The following is a 25,095-nucleotide window of genomic DNA, read 5'->3' on the forward strand; positions in this document are numbered from 1 at the left end:
TAGAAAAATAAATTCAAAGTGGTTTAAAGAACTAAATGTAAGACATACCATAAAACTTGTAGAAGATTACATAGGCAAAACATTCTCTGCCATAAATTGTAGCAAGATTTTCTTAGATCAGTCTCCCAAGGCAAAAGAAATAAAAGCAAAAATAAACAAGTGGGACCTAATCAAACCTAAAGCTTTTGCACATCAAAGGAAACCATGAACAAAACAAAAAGACAACATACAGAATGGGAGGAAATATTTGTAAATGATGTGACTGACAAGGGGTTAATATCCAAAATATACCAACAGCTCATACAATTCAATATTGAAAAAACAACCCAATGGGCAGAAAACCTAAATAGACATTTCTCCAAAAACGACATACAGATGGTCAGCAGGCACATGAGAAGGTGCTTAACACCACTAATTATTAGGGAAATACAAATCAAAACCATAATGATGTATCACCTCACACTGATCAGACTAGCTATCATCAAAAAGTCTGCAAATAATAAATGCTGGAGAGGGTGTGGAGAAAAGGGAACCCTTCTACACTGTTGGTGGGAATGTAAATTGGTGTAGCCAGTAAAGAAAAGAATACAGAGCTTCCTTAAGAAACTAAAAATAGAGTTACCATATGATCCAGCAATCCCTCTCCTGGGCATATTATCTGGAAAAGATGAAAACTCTAATTTGAAAAGATATATGCACCCCATTGTTCATAGCACTATTTACAATAACTAAGACATAGAAACAACCCAAGTGCCCACCAACACCTGACTGGCTTAAGAAGATGTGGTACGATGGAATATTACTCAGCCAAAAAAAGAAAGAAAGAATTCCATTTGCAGCAACATGGATGGACCTAGAGAATAGTATACTTAGTGAAGTCCAAGAAAAACAAATATTATATGATATCACTTACATGTGAAATCTAAAAAATAATACAAATGGATCTACATATAAAATAGAAACAGACTCACAGACATAGTAAACAAACTTATAGTTACCAAAGGGGAAAGGGAGGGGGGGAAGGGATAAATTAGGAGTATGGCACTAACAAACTACTATACATAAAGTAGATAAGCAACAAGGATTTACTGTATAGTGCAGGGAACTATATTCAATATCTTGTATTAACCTATAATGGAAAATAATCTGAAGAAATATGTAACTGAATCACTTTGCTGTACACCTGAAACTAACACAATATTCTAAGTCAACTAAACTTCAATTTAAAAAAAAAAACAGATCACCACTTCTACAAAAGCATACAGCACAATCATAAAGTCAATTTTGTTTTAATAGCAGTTGTATTCAGTAGCATTTCTAAGAAACAAGATAACCTAGTAGTTATAAAGTTGGAGTCATGTGCCAGACTGCCTGGGTTTAACTCCTAGCTCTGCTAATGAACAAGTTATAAAACTGTGCTTCAGTTTTATCATCTCCAAAGTAGATATAACAGTTATAATTATTATATATTTAAATAATTATATAAGTAATAACATGTAAATAATAATAATTATTATTATTAACCTGTAGGGATTTCATGAGGATTAAATGAACTAATACAGGGAAAGTGTTTAGAAGAGCATCAGTAAACATGATTTCTACTATTCCCCGACATTACAAAGTAGGAGGACCATAGATGTACTTACAAGTTTGAAATTCTTGCAGGGCAAGGAGTATTTGTAAATTTCTGCCATGAGTCCACATACTTACTTATTTTTCTAGGGTATCGGTCCTTCTCTTTTGAGGCCATGCAGAATACATCTCTCATTCTCATCTTTTCAGATGTAGCAAACATTAGCATTTTAAAAGCCACAGTGTTTTTCTGTTAATTATATGTGGATCAAAAAACTGAGTAAAACTCGCCTGCAACACCTAAATATCAAGAATGAAAACCACTACTATGCATATGAAATAAAATGTAGGTTATAATGTTTTACTATAATTAATTCTTATGTGGTATTTTCTGTTTAAGCATGCTAATTTTTTTCTATTAAATACAGTAAATGGTCTTATTTAATGCATTCATTCACATAGCAAGAATCTTGAAAGTAATGAATTACTTTAGAGTATTTTTCTAGCACTTTTTGTGGGAAAACTATCCTTGAATGTTCCATTTTGGGTATGTTCTACATTTATAAAATGGATCAAAATTAAAGAATGAAATCAATTATGAGAGACTCAGTTCTGATACGCTAAATTAAAAAGTTTGATATCTTCATTAAGTGCAGGAAATGACAAAAAGTCCTCTGATTTCCTGGAAAAAAAGAATATAGTCCTTTCCCAAGTCATTTCTATTCTTTTAAAGATCAAGATTTAAAATGTTCATTTGAAAGTTCTGTTTATGTAGTGGAAAGCTCTCAGGTTGACAATGAGAGCTCTGCTGAAATTTTTCAGGATATTGGTTAAACTGGGTTTGGCTTTATTTTACCCTCAGGATAGCATGGACACCGTGAGGTCTCTGACATACCAGTGACTAACGTCCACTGCTCTTCATTACAGGGTGACAGTGGTGGGCCTCTGGTCTGTGAGCGGCCTGGAGGACAGTGGACATTATTTGGCTTAACTTCATGGGGCTCTGTCTGCTTTTCCAAAGTCCTGGGACCTGGAGTTTATAGCAACGTGACATACTTTGTCAAATGGATTGAAAGACAAATATACATCCACGCCTTTTTCCTAAACTAATTCCAAAGATGATCAGAGACTTTTACCAGCGACACTCAGAGCAAATAGCCTTCTCGATAGTGGAGGACTTCCTGCAGAGAGCTGTGTGGAAGCACTTTCATGGACAGTAATGCTCCACAGTGCACTGCAAATGTTCATGTTTGTCTTGGTCTAATTTTATGCAGCTTTTTGTTTTTTAAATTCTATTTTTCTCTTACATCAAGTTGAATGAAAATCTTTTAAAACCCAAAGCAAAACAGAGTTTGTTCTTTTGCCAGGCAGGCCTAACCTTAACTATAACATGAAATGATCCACTCTGGAAAGAGAAGAGTGTAACAGGTTAGAGAAAGTTCCCTTTTGTCCAGTCACAAAAAGGACATTGAGATCCAGGCTGACTAATCTTTGCCAGCTTTTGTTTCTCAAGCACAAGAGCATGATAGCAAATTACAATATTAACATCAGAGACTTGCTTTTGATTTATTAAAAGCCAAGATAATTTACATGCTTAAGTTATTTACTATTACTCTTCTAAAGTTTGCATAATGCTGAGAACTTATGAAAGACAGAGCATCCGTTTAGGTAGCTGAAATAGCAAATCACATTGAGCACAAAGCTCTTTTGACATCCATATTAGCACCTGACATGCTTGGACTGCCCATTCTGAATTTAAATCAAGATTGTAATTTTACAGAAAGTCTCCAAAGAACCTTCCTAGAGCTGGGGTTTGTTCACTGTGTATCACTTAGCCAATTGAGATTTTGACAACTAGGAAAATACCTGTGGGAAATATTTCATTCTGCCTATGTGACAGTGAAGTTGAGATTAAACTTTGCTATAGGAGGATTTGCTTTAGAGTAGAGAGATGCAATCTTTTCAAAAGAAAATTGCACCCCACCCCTAATTAAGTATTTTCCAGTTTTCTTGTGTTTATCCATACCAATAAAGTCACAGAAATGTATCTGAAAGCACAGTAAAACTTTGCACGGAGAAAAACATTTTGTAATTGTCCCTGAAAGATGTTTAATATCTGGTGTTGCCATTTCTTCCCATTGATAATTAAAACAAAAATTTAAAGATGCTTTTAAGCACTAGGCCACTTTACACACATCAATTTTGAAGTAATTAGTGGTTACGGTATTTTTTTCCCCGCAAAAAAGCTTCAAAACACAAATCTTCACATGCACCTACTTCAATTAGTCAGGCATCCATTTTGCAACATCCAAATGCCTTTTGAACAAGTAGGATTCCCTCCACCAGCAACCTGGGCTGCCTCAGCATTCCCCAGAGACTACCTGCAATTTTATACGTGTCTTTTTTGTACTCTTTTCTATATGTGTGCGTAGGTGACATTCGAAAAGTTGTCTTGACACTTTCCACATTATTCATCTCTTGTTCTGTAGTTTATATAAACCTATTTAGAATGTAAAATCCGGCAACCGAATTGTGGTCGCAACTGTATGAAAGTTTAAGAACACGTCAGTTTTGTTATAATTATAGGTACATAATGTAACAACATATGCTCAACTTATGTTCAGTGAAATATACATCTTGTACTTACTTTAAGTAACCCTTAATACAAATAAAACGGTATAATCTTTTCTTTTTATGGATATAAAACATGGAGCAAGCCCCAGAAAACGGTGCCTCCCACTATTATAGTTGGCATCCAGTTTCCCACCAATCAAAATTTTCTTGTCTTATATCTCACTCCCCCAGGAACATACTCTTTTATTTTAGATGGAAGATGGCTCTTTGATTAGTCTGAAATGAGAGGTTGCTAGCAGTCTCCAATAACCCATTGAGGGTCCAAGGAAAACTTCAGCCCTGATACGAAGGCAAGGATCTTTCATGTCTAGAGCACATTTTGGGAATCTGATCCAATTCTTTTATAAATCTTTATGGGTAAAATTGTATCACACATGTATACTGTTAATTTTTTTTTTTTTTTTTTTTTGGCTACTAGGAACAGATTTGGGCTCCCCCAAATTTGGTGAAATACACTGAATACCGAAATGCAACAGACCACATCAGCTTGGGTAACTTTGTGTAAAAGAGTTATTGTAGATAAGACCCTTTAAAGGCTTCATACAGATCCCAAATCTCTTTTGCCTGAGGGCCAGAAATGTTTCAGAATCCAGAATTTTAAAAAATTTTAAAAGCATAATATTACAACGTTTAGCACCCAGTATAAAATCTACTAATATTTTCGTAGCAAAATATATGAATAATTACATTAAATAAATAAATAGCCTTACATCTGTTTAACACATTGAATTTGTGCCTAATTTATGAAAACTTTTTCAGTTTTCAGAGTTCTTGAGACTGTGGAATTGTGGATAAGAGATTGTAGACCCATAGCATGAAGACTCAAGACTTTCCTCTACTCATGTGTACAGATGTTTTACATCCTGGGGATTGACCTTTTCTCTTAGTCTTTTGGACTCAGTCTTTTTATCCTTAGATTCTAATCTTTTATTTGCAAGTGAATATATCTCTAAATTTTTATTTATTGGAAGATGATGATCTCAAGGAAATGAATGCCAGCTGCTATGAGGATCACTGACTTTTCCATGTAAGAAAAGGTCAAAACAGTATTCTGGTAAAAGGTGTGCTTTGGGATTTTTCCTTCTAAGTTCTGGTACCAATTACTGTTGGATTTGGTGAGTATCTATAGGAGCAATGACAGCTTTTTGTATATGTTATTTATTAAACAGTTTATTTTTAAAAAATCTTAAGAAAGAAGAAAGCTACCTCCATTAGCCATATGGGATTCTGAATATTCTAGAAATCAGTCTGTACAAAAGACCACTTGCAATAACATCAGAAGGCTACAAAAAATGTCAGACCAGGACAGTAGGTAGCAGGTAGAAGATTAAGCCCTGAGCATAATACTTGAATAGTCATTAAGAAGAGCTTCATATAGACATGGAACATTAGCATGGAAATTTCATGAAGGAAATTCTGGGTGGCCGACAATTTTCAGATGGACAGATATAGACTTTTAAAAGAACTCAACAAGAATATATAATCTTAAAATAATACCTGACAGTTTTGGTAGAAACGAGTTTCTTTGTTCCAACTAAAACCAGCATACATGATTTGCAACAGCAATTAACTTTATATAGACATTCTTGTCCTAAAATGTATTAAAAAACAAATCTAAGAACCTCATGGAATCCTCCTGAGAACCACCTGTATTACTGTCAGTTCCATAATATCTCATTTTTAGAGGTTGCAAAAGCAGAAAAGTTGTAGGGTATTGTAAAGACTATAAACCCTCAAATGATCTCCCTAAGACTGTTCTGAAATTGATTGTCTCATTTTGATTAGGCTATTGTCAGTTTTAGAATATGGGAAATTGACAAAGGGCCCCTAGACTCAGCTGACTTTGTATTCCTTACCTATGGCCTCTGTTTCCCAATTGAAAACATCTGCACAGAGGTATAACTCATAAAAAGTCTTCTGTTGACAGGAAGCAGAGAGAAGAACACATCTCCATGGAACTCTGGCATCCCTGCTGCCCCTTACCAGTGAAGCCTTCCACCTCAGGAGAACACTGAAATGAGCAGATAGTAAAATAAATATATGTCTCAAATGAATTCCCTTGAAAATATTTGCATGTCTAGAACAATTAAAATGCTTTTACAAAATCCAAAAAGTTTCCTAAAAGCATTTGATTCTGAATTAAATATTTCACTTCTCTAAACTCTGTTCAGGTCAAACTCTAACCTCCTTTACAAATGTCTACAAACATACAGTAAAGGTCATCACACTGGCTTTTCCAAGCCCAGTAAAATGTTCTTGTCCCTTAAGGAAAAATCCAAGTCATGCTGGTTTGGTAGAGGAACCTCTTCAAAGGCCCTCTTCCAAACTTGAAGGACTACTTGCAGCTCCAAGGAGGGTATTCTGCTCTTTTAATCCTTTGAGGGTCCAGCCATCCCTGAGGCCTTATTTTCAGAGTAGTCTGAGTCTAAAGCAGTTTCACATACAGATAAATTTCCTTGTTCAACAGCACAAGAAGTTGCCGACATCACTGCAAAGACAGCAGAAGGGTCAGAAATGGGTATTCTCTCTGACTTAACAGTGGAGTGGTCAGAATACTTAGATACCTGTCAACTGATCCATCTTTCCAGCCCCTTTCCACTTCTTGAGAGCTTCAGTCCTGTCCTCTGCAGGCAGTCTGTCAAAGTGTTTCGCCCTCAGAATTGGAGATGGGAACAGGGATCCCTGAAGAACTCTGTATATAAACCTAGGTTACAAAAAGCATCACAGAATTACATTCCCGTCAAATGCATTATGGGACACAAAAAGTACTCACCAATTAGAAAAAGTAGAAGTGTCTGGTGACCCTTCTTGAGGTAAAGGGGGAGAATAAGTGAATTATAAAATGGAAAATATAACAATATTAAATTAGTATTTGTGAAACACTGAGAAAATAGTGAGTTCCTGATTGTCAAATAAATAAAAAATAAAAACTGTAAAAGTAGAGATACCAATAGTGCTACAGCCTTAATGTTAAGTTAAATGAGATAATACATATAAAGCAGGCCAAGCGTTGGCACACAGTAAGTGAGTATTTTTTTAAATGCTAGCTATTAGTTTCCTATGGCTATTGCAGCAAATTATCACAAACGTGTCCCTTTCAGTCCAAGCTGACAGTATTTATGCTGCTATAGCATTCACAAAAACCTTGTGAGTCTCCAATGTATGTCATGGGTATTTACAGCATTAGATAAGAGGGTCCTCCACAGATCTTTCCTGTATATCCCATCTCCTTCCTTGGTGACTGCTGAGATGGCTAAGAGGATCCATGAGTCACACACCTAATCTCTTCAGCACTAGCAAAGGTTGTCCAGCCACACTCTGGGCCTTCTCTCCAGAGCATACTCCCAACAGCCAATCTCCTAATTTTAGCAAATTTGAAATCTGGATAGGCTGAGAATTTTCTAAATCTAGTTCCTTTGGGCTTAATAGTACTTCCCTCAGTCTCTTTTCTCTCACATTTTTCTGTAAGCAGCAAGAAGAAACCAGACCAAACCTTCAAACATTTGCTTAGAAAACTCCTCAGCTAAACATCCAAGTTCATCACTTAAAAATTCTGCTTTCCACATAACAGTAGAACACAATTCAGCTAAGTTTTTTGCCACTATATTGCAAAGATCCCCTTTCCTCCAATTTCCAATAACATGTTTCTCTTTTCCTTCTGAGACCTCACCAGCAGTGCCTTTAATGCTCATATTTCTAGCAACATTCTATTTATGATCATTTACGTGTTTTCCAAGATGATATGGCACTCTCTGCCCATGCTTCCTCCTTGCTTCTGAATTTTCACCAGCAGACACTGTAATGTCCATACTTCTATTGACAGTCTGTTTAAGGGAGTCTAGTATGTTTCTATTATGTGCCTCAAAATTCTTCCAGGCTCTGCCCGTTATCTAATTTCAAAGTCTATTTCACACTTCTAGGTATTTGTTACAGCAGCACCCACCTTTCTGATACCAAAGTCTGTATTAGTTTCCTATAGCTGCTGTAACAAATTACCGTAAATGTGCTGGCTTAGAATAACAAAACCTTATTCTCTCACAGTTCTGAAGGCCAAGAATTCTGAAATCAGTTTCACTGAAACAAAATCAAAGTGTTGGAAAGGCCATGCTCCCTCTGGAGGCTCTAGGGGAGAACTCATTCCTTGCTCCTTCTGGCTTCTGGTGGCTGCAGGCATTCCTTGGCTTGTGACCCAGAGATCTCTGCTACCATGGTCAAAGTGCTTTCTCCTTTTCTGTCAGTGTCAAATCTCACCCTGCCTCTCTCTGATAAAGACACTTGTGAGGGCATTTTGGGCCCAGCCAGATAATCTCCCCATCTCAAGATCCTTAATCACATCTGCAAATTCCTTTTTTCGCTAAATAAATAAAACATTCACCAGGTTCCAGGGATTAGGACACAGATGTATTTTAGGGGTCAGTTTTTTCAGCTCACCACAACAATATTAGATAAAATTGTACCATTAATGCTCTTGAAGAAAAATTTCAGGCTATAACTTAAAAGTTAATTGTTTCTTCATAAATTCTAAAAGTTCATCTTGTCAGTTTTTAATCTGAAAGCTGGTAGTAACAGTGAACACTACAGTACCATCTCAGTTTACCAGTGATATTAAGTATACAACTGTAACCACCACAGAATGACTCAGGTGGGTTTTTCTTATGCATTTCTAGAACGGATGTCTTTCAGCAACAAAGGGTTTGTGCCCCTTGTGCCTTATGATTGTGTTACAGACTGGGGTTGGCAAACTGTTGTCCAATGGACCAGACAGTAATATCTCAGGTTTTGTGAGCCAAATAGTCTCTGTTGGAACTGTTCAACTCTGCTGTTGTAGTGCAAAAACAGCCATAGACAATATTTAAATTAGTGAGTATGTCTATGATCCAATAAAACTTTACAAAAACAGGCAGTGGGTCAGATTTGGCCTGTGAGCCAATTTGTCAACCCTGTTAGAGAATAATATTGAATCACCATTTGATGTTCATATCATGTTTAAAAAGGTAGAACAGCTATTTGCTATAGTGTTTTCAGCTAAACAGATAGATTTTATAAAACTATAAAAGGGAAGAGCTCTAAACAGTTCAAGAGATCTATAGATTAGAAACCCATGCATACTTCTTAGCCATTTCCATCCCATATGATATGAGAAATCAAGTTAAACTAAAATGGGAAAGAAACTGAAGTCAGAGAAGGGAGGTAAGTTTTCAGTGTTTATAGATCGTAGCAGAGATACATGTCCCTCAGTACCCATTCTTCCTTTTAGAAGCCCCCAGATTTTAGCCATTCAGAGTCTACACACCCAGGTTCTAGTTAATGGGATATGACCAATGATGTGTACCACATCTGGGTCATGACAATACAAAGAAGAATAAAAAAGAAGAAAGATGGAAAGCTGCATGCCTTCCATCTTCTCTTTCTCCCTCCTGCAGGCGGAGATGCAGGGATGCAGGGACCCAGGACCTGGATGTGCTGGTGGTGAGTCATCTTTAGTCACGCAGATGAGGGCAACGCCCTTGGGAGACGGCAGAAGAAAAAGAGGAAAGGAAAGGATCTAGGTCCTCGAATACCTTTGTGGAAGCAAAGCTGCCCTATCCGTGTGGACTATCAACCAGACTAGGATTTTCCTTGAGAGAGAAATAAATTTTTTCATTTGCTTAAGCCACTTCTGTTCCCTGGCAAAAGAGTTAAAACCAATACTTTAACTAGTACAGACTGACTTTTCCACTACTAAACAGGATGGTCTACTGTCTATTCTTAGCAGTCGCTTGATGAATTCTAAGCCTATGACTTCACTTACTCTCTTGATGATAAAATAAACACCATACCTGGGCAGAAGAGCAACACAGGTTGTGAGAACACAAACTAAGTAGAACACTGGATCCAGCATGTGCTCCTGCATAATCCAATAGGGGTTCGATGGTGGGTTGCAAGTTACACACATGGCTCCAAAAACCAAGGCAAAGAAAAAATAAGACAAGATGCTCCCAACGATGACCAGCATGTGGATCCAAGTCTGCAAGATAAGAAAAGCAGGAGATGAACACGCTCTGATAACTTTGCAGCCTGGCAAAATCTGCTCTGTTGAAGAGACATCACACTCCAAGCAGTGGGTGAATGGTGTAACAAACCTTAGTGAACAAAACACAAAATATTGAAGCGAGGAGGCAAGAGCACCTTTTGTGAATCGCTCATATCAGTGTTTAAGTTCTATAAAACTACGTCAAATACCAAAAAGTAACTCTGGTGCCTAGTTTACTTTGTATTGTCCATGCACCATGAGGTGTTAGGATTTTCTCCTTATTTTTCCATACAGTCATTTACTGGTCTACTACTTCTTTAAGATAATAGCTTAATCCAGTGAACCTCAAACTTTATCCATTTAAGTAGGTGGTAGACATTACTGTTGCTCACCAATATTCTCATTCTCTTCCTCTAATAAGCACGTGGGAGGATTGCATTTCCCCACCCCCTTGAAATTAAGCATGGCCACATGTCTTGCTTTGATTGATGAAACGTGAATGGAAGGGATGTGCAAAACTTTCTGGTTAGAAGCATGGAAGAGCTGGTGTGCAATTCTCCATACTGTCTCCTTTCCTTCCACGTTTGACCAAGAAGTTCTTCTTGGGGATAATTCCAGGTGGTACAGCTACAAGACACAGCTTGGGTCACTGAGCCACCTCTCAGAGAATAATTTCTCTAGAGCTGTCTGGAACCTTAGTAACTTTACATGAGCAAGAAATAAATCTCTGTATATCACACTATAACCTATCCACCTTCATATCTACATAGAGCTTGCATTATTATTTTTTTAAATTTTTCTGTAAACTGGCTATCTAATTAAGTAAATTTATTTAGAAAGAAAAGCAGATCACTACCTTAAATGTAATATCAGCATTACCTGTCATAACAGTGATGAGTCTGGGGTCTGATCTGTCTTTGTTACCAAGGGAAATTAGCAACAGTTATTGCGAGAAAAAGTAACAGTTCCAAACAGAATTCTTCTTTGACATAATCTGAAGTATGAGAGAATCACCTTCATGTTGTGCAGTAGTCAGTGTTATTTAGTGCAGTGTACAGTCCCACCTAAAATCACTGTGTATACCATGGTGGTATGTATTACTCTTTTGGGGGAACACTGCTTTTGTTAATCATTTTCATTCTCTAGGGCTATAATTCTTAAACAAGACCCAATATTCTCCATTTTCCTCTTAACCTTGCACAGTATTTCTCCAGGGTAGATAGCTTCACAGGAGTCACAAAGGCTGCTCATGTTTTATAAAGATACACAAAATGCTCAGAAAATGTTGGCCCCATTTTTTTTTTTTCTCAAATGCTCTTGCTTCCCACTGAGCCCTCAAATTTTTTTCCTTTAAGAAGCACTTTTGGCAAGTGAGATGTGACTTGATGGAGTTGACTCGTTTAAATAAATGGATGCAGTGAAAGTCAAGGGACACTGGGTAAAAACTGACAGGGAGGTGGGAGAGGCAGCAAAGGGATGGTGTGCAAAAGTATGAAGGAACCCAATTCATATTCTCAGAATGACTGACTCTTACTGACAACAGACCTTCAGAGGCCGTGAGCTTTAGCCTTCCCTGGTGTGAGAAACAATTCTTTAATGATGCATCCTTTATAGAGTAGTCACTGTTCTGGGCACCTAGCTTTCACTCCCCTTCTCTTAGTGAAGACACCCAGTGCTATGCACAGTCTTGGTAAAATATTCTCCTCTCGCCAAAGCCTATGGCTGGAGCTAAGGAAACAGAATGCTATCACCAGGGACTGAACCTGGAGCACAATGAATGAGGCAAGAGCAGAGAGAAAATGACTGGGGCCAATTCAGACCAGAGTACCAGCCTGGTGAGCCTGTCCATTGGTTTCTGTTCCCTGATCTCTGCAGCCACTCTGGATCCTCGGGATGTTTTTTTGTTTGTTTGTTTGACCGTGATTTTCAATATATTTTGAATAACTTTTCCATTTGCTCAGGTTAGTCAAAATAGATTGCTGTTGCTCATAACCACTGAACCCAAATGGACGCTTGACATGTTAGAGCCTCTGGAACACTAATCAGTGTCAGAACTTCAGACACTTCCTTAGGCAGTAGCAAAAGTACCTACATAATTGCTTAAAAATGAAATTCAATAGATATTTAAACAACCCCAAATATTTTAGTTCTAGAATTCTCTTTACTCTTCCCATCTAGTATTTGCAGATATTAACCTTTCACAACACTTTAGGCTTGTAAGGTTTGGTTATAGCAGGTTATAAGCAAAGTAGGTGATGTCAAAAATATTCAGCCCTACTTAAGAACTTATAAATAATCTCAATATATAACTTTGTATAACATTTAAAACTATAACCTCATTCAGGGCTTCCCTGGTGGCTCAGCGGTTTAGAGTCCGCCTGCCGATGCAAGGGACACGGGTTCGTGCCCCGGTCCGGGAAGACCCACATGCCGCGGAGCGGCTGGGCCCGTGAGCCATGGCCGCTGAGCCTGCGCGTCCGGAGCCTGTGCTCCGCAACGGGAGAGGCCACGACAGTGAGAGGCCCGCGTACCGCAAAAAACAAAAACAAAAAAACCCTATAACCTCATTCAGCTATTTCCCGTTTGAAATGCATCACCACCAACATGTTACATATATCCCAAACACTGGTTAGTCATTTAATCACTCATTCATTCATTCAAACATTTTTTGAGGACAAACTGTGTGCCAGTCTTGTCCTAGATACTGGTATACAGTGGTGAACAAAATAAACATGAACCCTGTCCTCAAAGAGATTATAGTCTAATGTAGAAGAGAAACACAAATAGTATAATCACATAATTAAATGAAGAATTATAAGTTATTATTAGGACTATGAATAAAAACAAGAGGATGGTGTGAAAAAATGGATGGTTAGGGAAGGGCTCTTGGGAGAAGCAGCACTTTTTGCTGAAACCTAAAATAACATTTGAGCTGGGTAGAGTACAGGGATCTGAAAGTGGACTAGGAATGCTCCCATCAGAAGACATGGTCTGTGCTAAGGCAGTTTACTTGCCAGACATGGGTGGGATGTTCTTCACTTGCAGAAAAAGGTTTAAAGTAAAGCTCTCTTTATCTGAATCCTTCATTTTAGCTTTACTGTAGAGATACCCTGCAATCATTTTTTTTTTTTTTCTTCTTTTTTTTTCAGTACAAGGGCCTCTCACTGCTGTGGCCTCTCCCGTTGCGTAGCACAGGCTCCGGACGCGCAGGCTCAGCAGCCACGGCTCACGGGCCCAGCCGCTCCGCGGCATGTGGGATCTTCCCGGACCAGGGCACGAACCCGTGTCCCCTGCATCGGCAGGCGGACTCCCAACCACTGCGCCACCAGGGAAGCCCCCGTGCAATCATTTTCATGAAAAGACTTAACTTTATCATTAAGCTGGTGACTAAGTTCAAAAAGACCTAGTTGTAAATGAAATGAATGGTAAAAATTCTAGAGGGAGAAAAATTTTTTTTTTGTATTATGAGAAAAGCATCCAATCATCACTTACAAAAGTCAGTATACCAGGATTACGGCATTACACCTGTTTTCCTTTTAGTTGAAAGGCAACAGCTTGGTCTTGAAGGATGCTGTCCGTAGAAGTGTAATTGTTTCTCCAGCCTGACTCCCCTCCACTAACCACCCACACCGTGGATACCACCAAGGGGACCAGGCAGGTGTTCTCCACTCTCCCGGGCTGCACATTAACCTCAGCATAACGGCACTCAACGATCCACAAGAGTGCTCGTGGATCACCCTTACTCCTTGGAGTCATTCCTCTTCTTATGACCACTTGTCTTGTAGGCATGAAGACAATTCCCCCAATGAGTTTCAGGCTACTTCAGAGGCAGGAAAACTACTCACCAAGCTCTTGCTTTCAATGACCAGATGGAGGAGAATGATGAACAGAGCAGCTGTGTTCAGGGGGTTTCCAAATGTAAAGATGTCAATGTCTGAGCCCTGGTAGGTCTACAAAGAGAGAATAAAAGTTGGTGATCCTGGAGAGTTGTGCACCCTCAGTGGCACAGTATCATCAGTTTCATCACTCTATTCCACGGCCCAAGTGAGGACTGGGCCGTTTCAGTGTTCCTGATAACTGATCATTTAGGATAAACTTGAACATTTTTAGAAAAAGAGACTCTCTCCCAGACAGGCCATCTGAATTTTGAACTTTTTGGTTGGAATTCCTTTTTATTCTGAATCATAATTCATTTTCCCTGATCCTTTTACTTATACGTCCAACTCTTTGAGGTATAGAGAAAGATCAAATATGTTCCGCTTAACAGAGCTGAAAATCTTTGAAGCAGGTACTATGGCTAACCTGAGTTTATACCTCGGTTAAGTAAACATCCACCCCTCTCATACGCATATGTCTTCAAAGTCCTTAAAGGATTCCGCAAATGACACAATTTTCTGATTGTTTACAAGTCTAGTCATTCTCTTCTAAATACACTTCAGATTGTCTTATCTATATACCTCTTGAAATGCAGTATACCTAGAATATTCTAGCTGGGTAAATTCAAGTAATTTTATTTGAATGAAGAATGAAAATTGTTAACTTAGAGACTATTACCTTTTCCCTTTTTATTACTGAACTTTCGTTAACCATCCATGATCATATTAGTGTTTTCTTCCAGGGAGGGGTGTGTGTGAATGGGCAACTACATCATGCTGCTTTGTGTTGGCCTACATTTTTAAATTCATTTACACATTCTCTGCTTAGTCACATTTCTTCCATTCTTTACCTGTATAACATTTTTTTTGTCTTTTAGTTTTGGGGAGCCTACTTAAATTTAATACTCTGAATGTCATCCTGGTAGAATTAGCCCAGCACTCACTAATAACAGCTTTCATATTCTGACTTTGCCTCTCTGATTCTGACTCATTTAATTATAAGCCAGGCTTTCAACTTTCAAGTCATGGATGAAAACTATCAAGCAGTACAGGGCTAAGAAAGAGACCCAAGAGGACTCAGCTAAGCACTTCTCTCCAAATTTAACCCATTACCTACCATATTTGGGAGGAGTGTTATAATTTAGTCAGTAAATAATCAACTTGATTGTATGAGCAAACTACCCTAATATACCCATTCTATATGCTGATACTGGTGACAGAGTACAAAGAAGTACCATTGATTAACAACAAATCCTTTGAGTGAACAAGGACTTACATAGTAAGGCACAAAGAAGCAGACCAGGCTTTGATAAAAGGCATCCAACAAGGTGATCCAGAAGGTGAGTGGTAAGTGTGCCTGAAAATGAAACAGATATTGGAGAGGGAGTAAGATTAGTAACAGTCAAGCAAGATCAAGGAACAACACAAGCCAGTACTTGTTTTTGCTTCTCTGAGAGAAAACTCTATTCCTTCGTTCTCTCATTCACAAAACAGGTGGGATTTGTAAGTAGTAGTGGAAGAATGAGGGGGTGATAATTGAATGAGATGAGTTCACGGGGGAAAAAAACCCTGAAGGAACTCTTCTTCAACTCGTATTGCTTTTATCATTGGATCAATCTTAAATCTACCTCAAATAAGGATAGTAGTACTAAGTTTCCATTTCCCATTGATCAGAAAACACTGTTTCAAAAACTTCTCCAATCCATCCACCTTTATTTCCATTACTCCCTTCATTCCAATTCACCATCAACTCTCTATGAATGATGGGAGAGCCATCTAACTGGCCTCTTTGCTTCCTCTCTCAGCCCTAATCCAATCTTCCCACAGCAGCCAGATGGTTTTAAAAAATGTAAATCAGGTCATGCCATCTCCCTAATTAATCAAACTGACCCCCCTCCTATTCCTCCAATGCCTTCCACTGCATTTCCCATACAATCTAAGTTCCTTCCCATGGTCTAGGAGGTCCTGCATGGTCTGCCCATGGAAGCCCCTGCTCTCCAGGGCCACGCACCTGTTCTGTCATTCACCGTCCTCCCAACACACCGACTTCACCCTATTTCTCAAATATGCCAATCCCTTCTTTCCTCAGGGCTTCACCTGCGCTGTCATCTCTGCCAGAAATTCCTCCTGGACCTCCCACATGACCAGTTCCTCACTATTCATATCCCAGCTCAAATATCACTTCCTCATAGAGGCACAGACCCCAGACCAGTCTAAAAGTCATGCCCACTTAATCATTTACTACCATGGCATCCTCAGAAGTCTCTCGTCACCATCAGAAATAATCTTATTTGTTTACCTAATGATTTTATGTTTCTCTCAACAGAATGCAAGCTTCATAAAGTGGGACCTGGGCTCTCTTATTCAAGTGATTAAAACAGTGCCCGGTACATAGCAGGTACTCAAATATTTGTTGGATTAATAAACTATTCTTATATAACTTCTCATGTGCTAAACTGCTTCCTACCAGAAGCTTGTAGAAACAGAGAAAGATCAAGTAGAGATACCAGTCAAGTGACTGAAAACAGGTTTTCAAATAAAAGATAATTCTGATCAAATAGTAATGTGTGTGCAAAAGGATTCTGAGGGTCCATTCAGACCCAGTAGGAAGGATGGAGTGCCACAGTGTATTAGTGATGTCTGCCATGAACAAAAATGACAACACATGCATCATATCCCTGAGCTAGTCTTCCCTTCTCTTAACGTGTTTATAGTCTTATTTCCTTTCAAATGCAAAAAGAAACTGAAATTTTCTTGAAAATGTGTAATTGTCTCCTAAAGCTTTATAAATATACAACATCTCCATATAAATTCTTCTGTCCTTCAAGAGATTACACTTAGAAGTTCTACATCTTTTCTTTTTTATCTCTTTGTCCTCTGTAAAATCAAAGCAATGAAGATTCATCATTTCCAGTCTACTTTTCCCTGTAGCCTCTTTTACAATTTTGTCATGGGAAATGATGGAATTTTCTACCTGCCTTTCTTCATCCAAGTGTCCATAAACTCTAAGCAGAAGCACAATCAAATGGTGGAAGAAAATGTGGCAGAGTCAAAGGGGCAACCAAAATGTCACTGGACAAGAGAGAACACTTTCAGGATAAGTTAAAATATAGCTTCATGCTTCTGGGGGAACAGAGGTTGCTCAAAAAACCTAGAGCCAAAAGGTTAACAAGCACACTTTCTCCACAGTAATGTGAGCAAGGAGAATTAGGGGTAGAGAAGGGTCATGGATAAATGAAGGGCTGAAGGGAGAAACTCATGGGATCTCCTGGAAACTGAGAGGGAAAATCTGGACATGAAGTCAAAGCCAGGAAAGAAGGCTGTGCAGGTGATGAGAGATGGGTAATAGACGATTGCTTCTTGGAAGGGACGCTCCTGGCTGCAGCCTTCCAGACTCATCTCCTTTCAAGGAGAGAGATGCTATAACCCTGGGAAGTATATTTCATGACACCAAAGACAGGAAATGGCCCAAGCATAAAATAGAGTTTGTTTGGAGGCCAAGTTCAAAGGAAGGACAACTCTTCCAGAAGGTAACGTCAATGAAATTAATTACCTTTTATCAATAGCCACATGCTGGGACTCTGCCTGCTTTACCACGTATTATACAACTGGCCAGCTTAACAGAACAACGTGTGCAAAGGCTTGACAGCAGCGTTCAACAACAGGAAACAATGACCTCGACTCTTCCAAGGGTCAAGACCAATTACAGTCTTCAGGCTGAACAAATGGGCTTTTAAAACACCAAGCTACGAAAACGTTAAAGGTCTGCTTCTACCCCTCTTTCCCCAATGGACTTGGAATTTAACTTAGACCTAGGGTACAGGACAATCGTCATTAATATCAACCACATGTTCCTGCACCCTGGCCTTGAGCTTTAAGTCAGATTGGACTTTTTTAGGAAAACCTCATGTGGTTCTTTGATCTGAATGGGTTGGATGATATTAAAGGATTGTAAGGATTTCTTCCTCCCTGGAAGTTGACTTCTCCTCCATGCTGCTCCATGAGCCTAAGGACATTAAATTACCCTCCAGTCTCAAAAGGCAATTCAACCCATAATAAAATTGGATTGATGAAAATAAATGCATCTTTTTTTTTTTTTTTTTTTGCGGTACGCGAGCATCTCACTGTTGTGGCCTCTCCCGTCGTGAAGCACAGGCTCCGGACGCGCAGGCTCAGCGGCCATGGCTCACAGGCCCAGCCGCCCCGCGGCACGTGGGATCTTCCCAGACCGGGGCACGAACCCGCGTCCCCTGCATCGGCAGGCGGACTCTCCACCACTGCGCCACCAGGGAAGCCCAATGCATCATTTTAAATTCAGGATTTCCTCGAATTTTTGCTTAAGTCTGGAGTTGGGGGTGGGGTAAAAATAACAATATTGAGAGCGCAATCTTACTTAATCCTCACACCATCTCCATAAAGTAAAGAAACCAGAGTACAGGCAAGTTAAATGCCTCACCAAGGTCACATACCACTGAAGCAGAATTTAAACTCAGGCTAAACATCACCCATCATTTCTAACATGTGCTGCTCTGGGTCAGCGTCTTTAGAACAGTGAGGCCAGTAATGTCCGACCCATGGATTTCTCATGATGGGTCTCATTTTCGTCTCTCCAGTTCTTTTACAGGAAACCCTCCTTCCCAATCCTGTCCATAGGGTTCAGCTCTGTCCTCAGGAATGATCTATGGCCCAGGCCTAGTCAATGAGAAAATGATCTTTCTAGCCACAATGATAAGCACAGGCAAAGGCACGGGACTCAAGCTGGGCCGAGGAGTTGTAACCAGCACATTGACAGTTGCTTTAAGACTAATGCTGTTTGTCTACCATTACTCCTGGATTTTGCAGCTATGAGAGCCAATATATTTCCATTTTTCATTAAGGCAATTTGAGCTGGTTTTCTGTCACTTGCAACGGAAAGAGTCCTGACTAACAGAGTCCTTTTCTCAAGGCTAGAATATCTGACCAGATTGACCCCTCAGCTTTGTCCGCTTATACGTGTCTACAGGTTGCTGGTCCACCTCAGTCTCTGTGATCCTGGCAATGTCCTTAGGAGAGCACTTTGGATTTCTGGCCATTAAACAGCGAAGGGGTGGGGTGGGGGGGTGCACCCAAGGACCAAAGATAGCATCAGTGTTCTTTCTGCAGCACAGCAGGGGATCGGGAACCGGGGTTTACCTGTACCACCCATGAGCTTGGTGACCCAGGCAGATTACTTAAAGTACCTCCCTGTGCCTGACTTTCCTCATCTAGTGTGGATGACGATAGCATCTACCCTGCAGGATCATTTTGAGAAGTAGATTTATGTAAGTTAAGGACTTATAACAGTGCCTGGCATTACATAAATGTTCATAAGACCATCTCAATGCTGGTTATTAATTTTGTAAAAGACAAATTAGAAAAAAAAGCTTTTAAGACAGCTAGCCCAATGAATCGGCAACTACAATACTATAGATAAGAGGAAATGAGACATAAGGGACATATCAGAGGTGGATGGACAGGACTGAGTTAAGGGGAGGTGCGACATGCGTTCAGAGAGAGGGAACCGTTAAGTTCACAGCACTATTCTGCGTGACAGCAGAACCTGAAGAAGTTAAGTTTGGCTTTAGAACCAGACTAATAAGGGTTCCCATCCTAGCTCTGCCGTTTTTTAGCTGTGAGGTTTTTGGAAAAATTATTCAGCCCCCCTGAAGTTCAGATTCTTTCTCTTAGAATGGGAACAATACCAAGTCCTCTCTCAAAGCGCTTTGTGAAGATAAATGGGACTGGGGACATTTAGTAGTGTGCACAAAAGGCAGCACCGTGGGGTCTAGTAAATATTAGATATTATCAGTTGTAAGGTCTGAGGACTGGATTTCTGCTTATAAATACCTAAGATCTTTCACAGTTTTATTTGTGTTCATCTCAGAAGCGACTGACTTCACAGCTGCTGTGTTAGTAGAGATCTTTGGAAACAAACAGATGAGTCAAATAGTTTTCAATACCCGACAACACTGGAGCTGAGCGGCTCTGACAGCAGCTACGTATCGGTCTCTGTGCGTTTCTGCCATACACCCACCTCTGTCTTCTGGCCGTTCCTATAAAGCTCAGGCAGTCGCATGAGGGTCTCTGCAGACACATCTTTCTCCAGGACACCGTAAATGACGGGAGGGGCGGATGTGAAAAGGAGGTTGAAGAAGATCAAGACCCAGTAGTCAGTCATGGATGTTCCTGAAAACCCACAAAAGAACTGGTACCAGAAAAGGAGGTTCACATAGGCCTAGGGACACAAAGAGGAACATGTGCGTCTTAGAGTCAGCAATGCGTGCTAGGACCGCACACGCCACACGCTGCTGTCCTGAGCTGTGTGATCTCAGCCCCTCCCTTCCTCACTCACAGAATGGAAGACCACAACTTACCTTGCAGCTTTTTTTGGTAAATTAAAACACACACACACAGACCATTTACTATGTGGTGCTGGCACTGTTCTAAGAGCTTTAAAGAGAATACATTTAATTTTAGTAACAACTTGGGAATTACTCTTGTTCCCATTTTACAGATGAGGAAAGTAAGGCACGGAGAGGCTAAGGAACTTGCCCAAAGTTACCTGGCTAACACGTGGCAGAGTCAGTATTCAAATGCAGATGTTCTAGCTCCAGATGAAGAGAATCTAGCCCTGTGCCTGGTATGTGGCAGCCATACAACAAGTGTTCATTCTCTTGCTTTCTGGGTTCACAATTATTTTTTCCTGGTGAAATGGGATGGTGTCGGTTGAGTGGCCAACCATCCCAGTTTGCTTGGGACTGAGGAATTTCCCAGGACATGGTACTCTTACTATAAAAACTAGGACAGTCCCAGGAAAACCAGGACAGGTGGTCATGCTAGAGGCCAGGCACATACATAGTTTCTTATTTTGTCTCACACAGAGTAAGTCCATGATAGCAAAAGCTCTGTGCCCTGAAGCAAGGCAGGCCACAGGAAAGGTCACTGGGCTTAGAATTAGGGGGTCTTGTTTCAAGTCCTAGGGAAACTTCCTATTGACTATAGGTCATTTTAATAACCTCTATGAATTTTGGTTTCTATGTCTGGAAAAGGAGAATTATACGACATCAGGTCTTAGTATCAAGATCCAGTTAGCAACTGCTCATGACCTGAAAAATGCCTTTTGATCGATTTTAATTAATTGATTAAGATATTATTGTTGGCACCATAGATACACTGAAACACCTCAGGATGGGGACCACGATCCTTAGAATAGAGTTTCTTAGTCTAGGGTCCATGGATATGCATTATGCCTCACTCCTGAAAATGTACGGGTTTTAGGTATATGCAGTTTGGGGCACTATTCTGGGGAATGAATCCATAGTCCTTATCACTATCTCAAAAACTGCCCAAGATGCAAGAACCGTAGTCTCAGAAAGCTAAGCTATTCGAATGGCTTCTGATACTGGCCCTGTTCTCCATAGTTTACAAACCACTTGTTGTCTGGCTAGGCAAGAAAGAGGCAGAAACAAGTCAGGAGGATTTCAGTGTGAGGCCATCAGGGTTTACGGAGCAGAACGGCCCCAGGGTCCTTGCTCCCTGGTGACGTTCTCTCTACTAATAAACACCCCCTCTCTCCAACTGCATGTGGCATCTTTTTTTTTTTTCCATGAGACAAAATTTTAAATACTTAACAACAGTTGGACATTTGTTTTATCATAATGTCCTGGTCTCTTTCTAATATTAGTTAGAAATATGGAGTTAAAAGGAAGGGGGAGAGGATGCAGTGGACTGCATCATAATAGAAGAGAAGGTAGAAAAATGCAAAGGTATTTTAAAAACCTGGGAGATGGGCTCCCCTCTAAAAGTCATTGACCACTAAGTCCTAGAATTTTAAGTTACAAATCACAGCTTTCCCCAGAATCACACGGACAGAGATATTATACATTTCAAATATTTTCATACAGTATCAAGGCTTTCTTAAACTTTGACTGAGTGTGCTAATTCCAATTAGGAAAGTACTGAAAGCTTCCTGAAAAGTTCATCTTGCTATAGGGAAAAAAATGCTCCTGCTGACTGACCGACAGACAGACAGACACACGTGCACGCACCGATCTAAATTACATATTTGGGATATCCTAAAAATGACCCATTAAAGTCATCTTTTTCCTAAAGATGGCATTTCAACAGAGTGATGTAAATTTCTGTTTACTACTAACTTGCTACACAGGCACTTTAAAGACCAAGAATAAATGTGGTCTGAAAATCATGACATATTTACATAATCACCCCACCTAGAAGGGATTTAGGTGAAGCAATCTAAGGTCCACATGGGTTTATGAAAGAGAAAACTGAAATTTAAATGGTTTGCTGAAGATTCGAAGCCAGGAATCCTACTACTCAAATTCTGCCGTTCTATGAATTACATGGTCAAAATTAAGTTCCTTGACCATCCAATAGCTACCAAAGCACAAACACATTTTACAGGCTTGCCAAAGAATTCTTCCTCTGGGAGTGCTAGCCAGCTACAGCCTAAGGCACTATACTGGGTTTTCATCTGTATCTGTGTGTTCAATATACCACATGGGACATCCATCTGGGGATAGCATATATACATATATAGTTTTTATATCTCCTGTAAAATTGAAGAAAACCTTTTCATTCTCCACTGACAGAAAGCATTAAACATTTCCTAATTCTGCTTGTCACAACCTTTTTATGGAAGGTCAAAAACTGGATTCTAAACGAATCAGACAGGGCTTAATTGAATTTAAATGCATAGGGAATAGAAAATGCTAGCAGATGGACAAGCCTAGCAATCTGCTCTCAGCAGCTGAAACACAGCACATTCCCAGATTATTCCTGGTAAGACAGCAGAAGTGCTCCTGGCTGCTTCCCAAACATCAACAAGCAAAGTGAGCTCAGCATCGGGCCCTTCCTCTTCACCCCTTACACAAGCTGGAGTGGAAGGGAGAAGGGAGGGGGGCGAATTTTCTGGAGCTACATACCACGTTCTTGTAGAAAAAATAGAGAATCATGTTGGAAAGTCGGGTATAACACCAGTGCCCGTGGACAAGGAGTAGCTTGCTGAGATGTTTAAACTGGGAAATGGCAAAGTCACTGGCCATCACAGCCTGCAGAGGCAACAGGGAAAGAACGTCACCCTGAGCAATGGAACATGTTAGAACAGACGCAGCATGGCAGCCTAACCGCCAGCAGGCTCAGACTGGTCAAATATGTAGTTTAAACCTAAGACCGGAAAAAAAAAAAAAAAACAACCTTCAAACAAACAAAAACCCACAAATACAGAGCCTTAACGGGTTACCTGGAGTTACCACTCAGTTTTCCAATGCGGTCCAATGAAACAAAACTTCTCTCTGGTCACCGTTCATGATGTAATTTCAGCAAGTGTACTTTCCCTAGAGAGCAGCTCCCTTACCCAGAACTCTGCGCATTACAGTGTGCATTTGCTTCTCCTCCATGAGGAGAATGTTAAAAGTATATAGTCGTGACTTCATGTGACTCTGTATAATGTAGCAGGCAAAGGAGGTATTTGAATTTCTCATCTTTTAGAGAGATGTTGTAATTCATCGTTCTCGGGAAACCCTAAGCCTCACATCCCACTTGCCTTTGACAGCACTAGCTCCATACATGACAAGCAGTCTTCTGGACGAGCTTCTATCTGCATTTTGTGCCTAAAACACCATTCAACACACATGTGCGCACACGAAAGCAGGACAATCCCACTTCCCTCATTCTCTCCTATCTTCTCTCCCCCTCTCCCTCTCTCTTTAGGATTTTTAGATATTTCATTCAAATCCTTAGTAGCTCTCATCAGTGTCAAAAGTCATACAGCTATTGCGGCGCTAAAAATATATATCCTTATGACTTAGACAAGTTATATATTTTTAAACTGAACAAGTGGGCCACAGAGCTAAAATTACCCAGGGAAATTACCATAATACTCACCCAGTAAGTAATCAGTGAACGAATGGCTAAACGTCCTGCCACCCACTCCTGAGCTAGCCGCAGACAGCCTCACTCTACCACAGAGATTTGACCATGGAGAATGCTGCCTTTGGATGGGCAGGTCAAGTTCGTGGTGTTTGGGTGCACAACATCCTCTCACCTGCATGCCTTCTTGACCTGAGATCCCAATCCCAACGTCTGCCACTTGTATCATGCTAACATCATTGGCACCGTCACCTTTGTGAAACGGAAGAAAAGGTGAGAAACATATGAGGAGCAAAGAAAAACTGCCCACTGTGCAAATCAACAGTGGCTACTCAAACAAACAAACAAATCCTTCAAAGCTTATCCCATGTCTCCAAGTTGCCTGGAAGCTAGCTAAGCACAAATGCAATGTGGCGTCCCACTGCCATCAGGAAGAATTCCATACTCAACACTACCTTAAAGTCCTTCATGCTACAGCCCCTACCTGGACTGACCTCCCCTTTCTCTATGTCACTCATTCTACTTTCAATTTTCCAGATATACCCTACTCCTTCCAGCCCTGCACATGCTGTTTCTCTATTCTTATAACACCGTCCTCATCACCCCTGCCCCACCTTGTGGATTTCAAGGGCTCTTGCGCTCAGCTTAGATAATCACTTCCTCTAGGAAGTCCTTCTCATGTTCCTTTTAGATTCAATGCCCCTTCCTTAGGCCCCAAGCACCACCCTACGAATCTCTATCATATCTAGCGTGGTATTAAGCTTGCTATAGATTTCTTTGTCTTCCCAACACATTGGAAGCTTCTTTAGAGGAGGTATGACATTCCTGCTGGTAATAAACATCTGTTGTTCCCAACTGCCCAGCAACCTTAACTTGTTTTCTGGTAATAGTATCCTGATTTTCCTTGGGAACTCTGAGTCCATGAGTCTCTGAGCCCAAACCACCAGATTTGGGATGGGCAACCGACTCAGGCCTGGACAATTACCACTGCCTGTTCCCTGGCCTCAGTGGTTGGTTCAGAGATAGGCACGTGATTCAGCTGAATTGACAGAATTGACATGTCCAGGGCTCTAGCCTCAGGGACAGATGGAT

At 40.1% G+C, this 25,095-nt stretch overlaps 2 protein-coding genes across 2 annotated transcripts in view; one reads left to right on the forward strand and one right to left on the reverse strand.

The window, feature by feature from the left end:
- The window catches only part of CORIN (corin, serine peptidase), a gene marked incomplete at both ends in the record, with an annotated part of 252,263 nt that extends 249,581 nt beyond the window's left edge, over window positions 1–2,682 (forward strand). The window contains 1 exon segment of the mRNA XM_082653606.1: window positions 2,500–2,682. Coding sequence (XP_082509732.1) covers window positions 2,500–2,682 — 183 coding nt within the window.
- Window positions 2,683–5,378: 2,696 nt separating this feature from the next.
- LOC309822183 (phospholipid-transporting ATPase VD-like) lies at window positions 5,379–24,233 on the reverse strand. The gene is made up of 7 exons (XM_082653893.1): window positions 24,179–24,233; window positions 23,058–23,183; window positions 20,147–20,347; window positions 15,371–15,451; window positions 14,065–14,169; window positions 10,026–10,213; window positions 5,379–6,910 (listed from the first exon to the last, which is right to left on the reverse strand). Exons 1-7 carry the CDS (start codon window positions 24,230–24,232, stop codon window positions 6,763–6,765), a joined length of 903 nt encoding a protein of 300 aa, XP_082510019.1. The 5' UTR covers window position 24,233; the 3' UTR covers window positions 5,379–6,762.
- Window positions 24,234–25,095: the final 862 nt, after the last annotated feature.

Source organism: Grampus griseus (genome assembly GCF_964374135.1).
Source record: "Grampus griseus genome assembly, chromosome: 4".
In the NCBI taxonomy this organism is placed as follows: Eukaryota; Metazoa; Chordata; class Mammalia; order Artiodactyla; family Delphinidae; genus Grampus; species Grampus griseus.

Bases quoted from the DNA above. Each gene is read 5' to 3' on its own strand.
- LOC309822183 (XM_082653893.1), bottom strand. From the start codon at position 24,232: ATGATACAAGTGGCAGACGTTGGGATTGGGATCTCAGGTCAAGAAGGC. The intron at 23,184-24,178 runs GTGAGAGGATGT...TTGCCTCTGCAG, and splicing joins CAGGTCAAGAAGGCATGCAG to GCTGTGATGGCCAGTGACTT. The intron at 10,214-14,064 runs GTGAGTAGTTTT...CTTATCTTGCAG, and splicing joins TCATTGAAAGCAAGAGCTTG to ACTTGGATCCACATGCTGGT.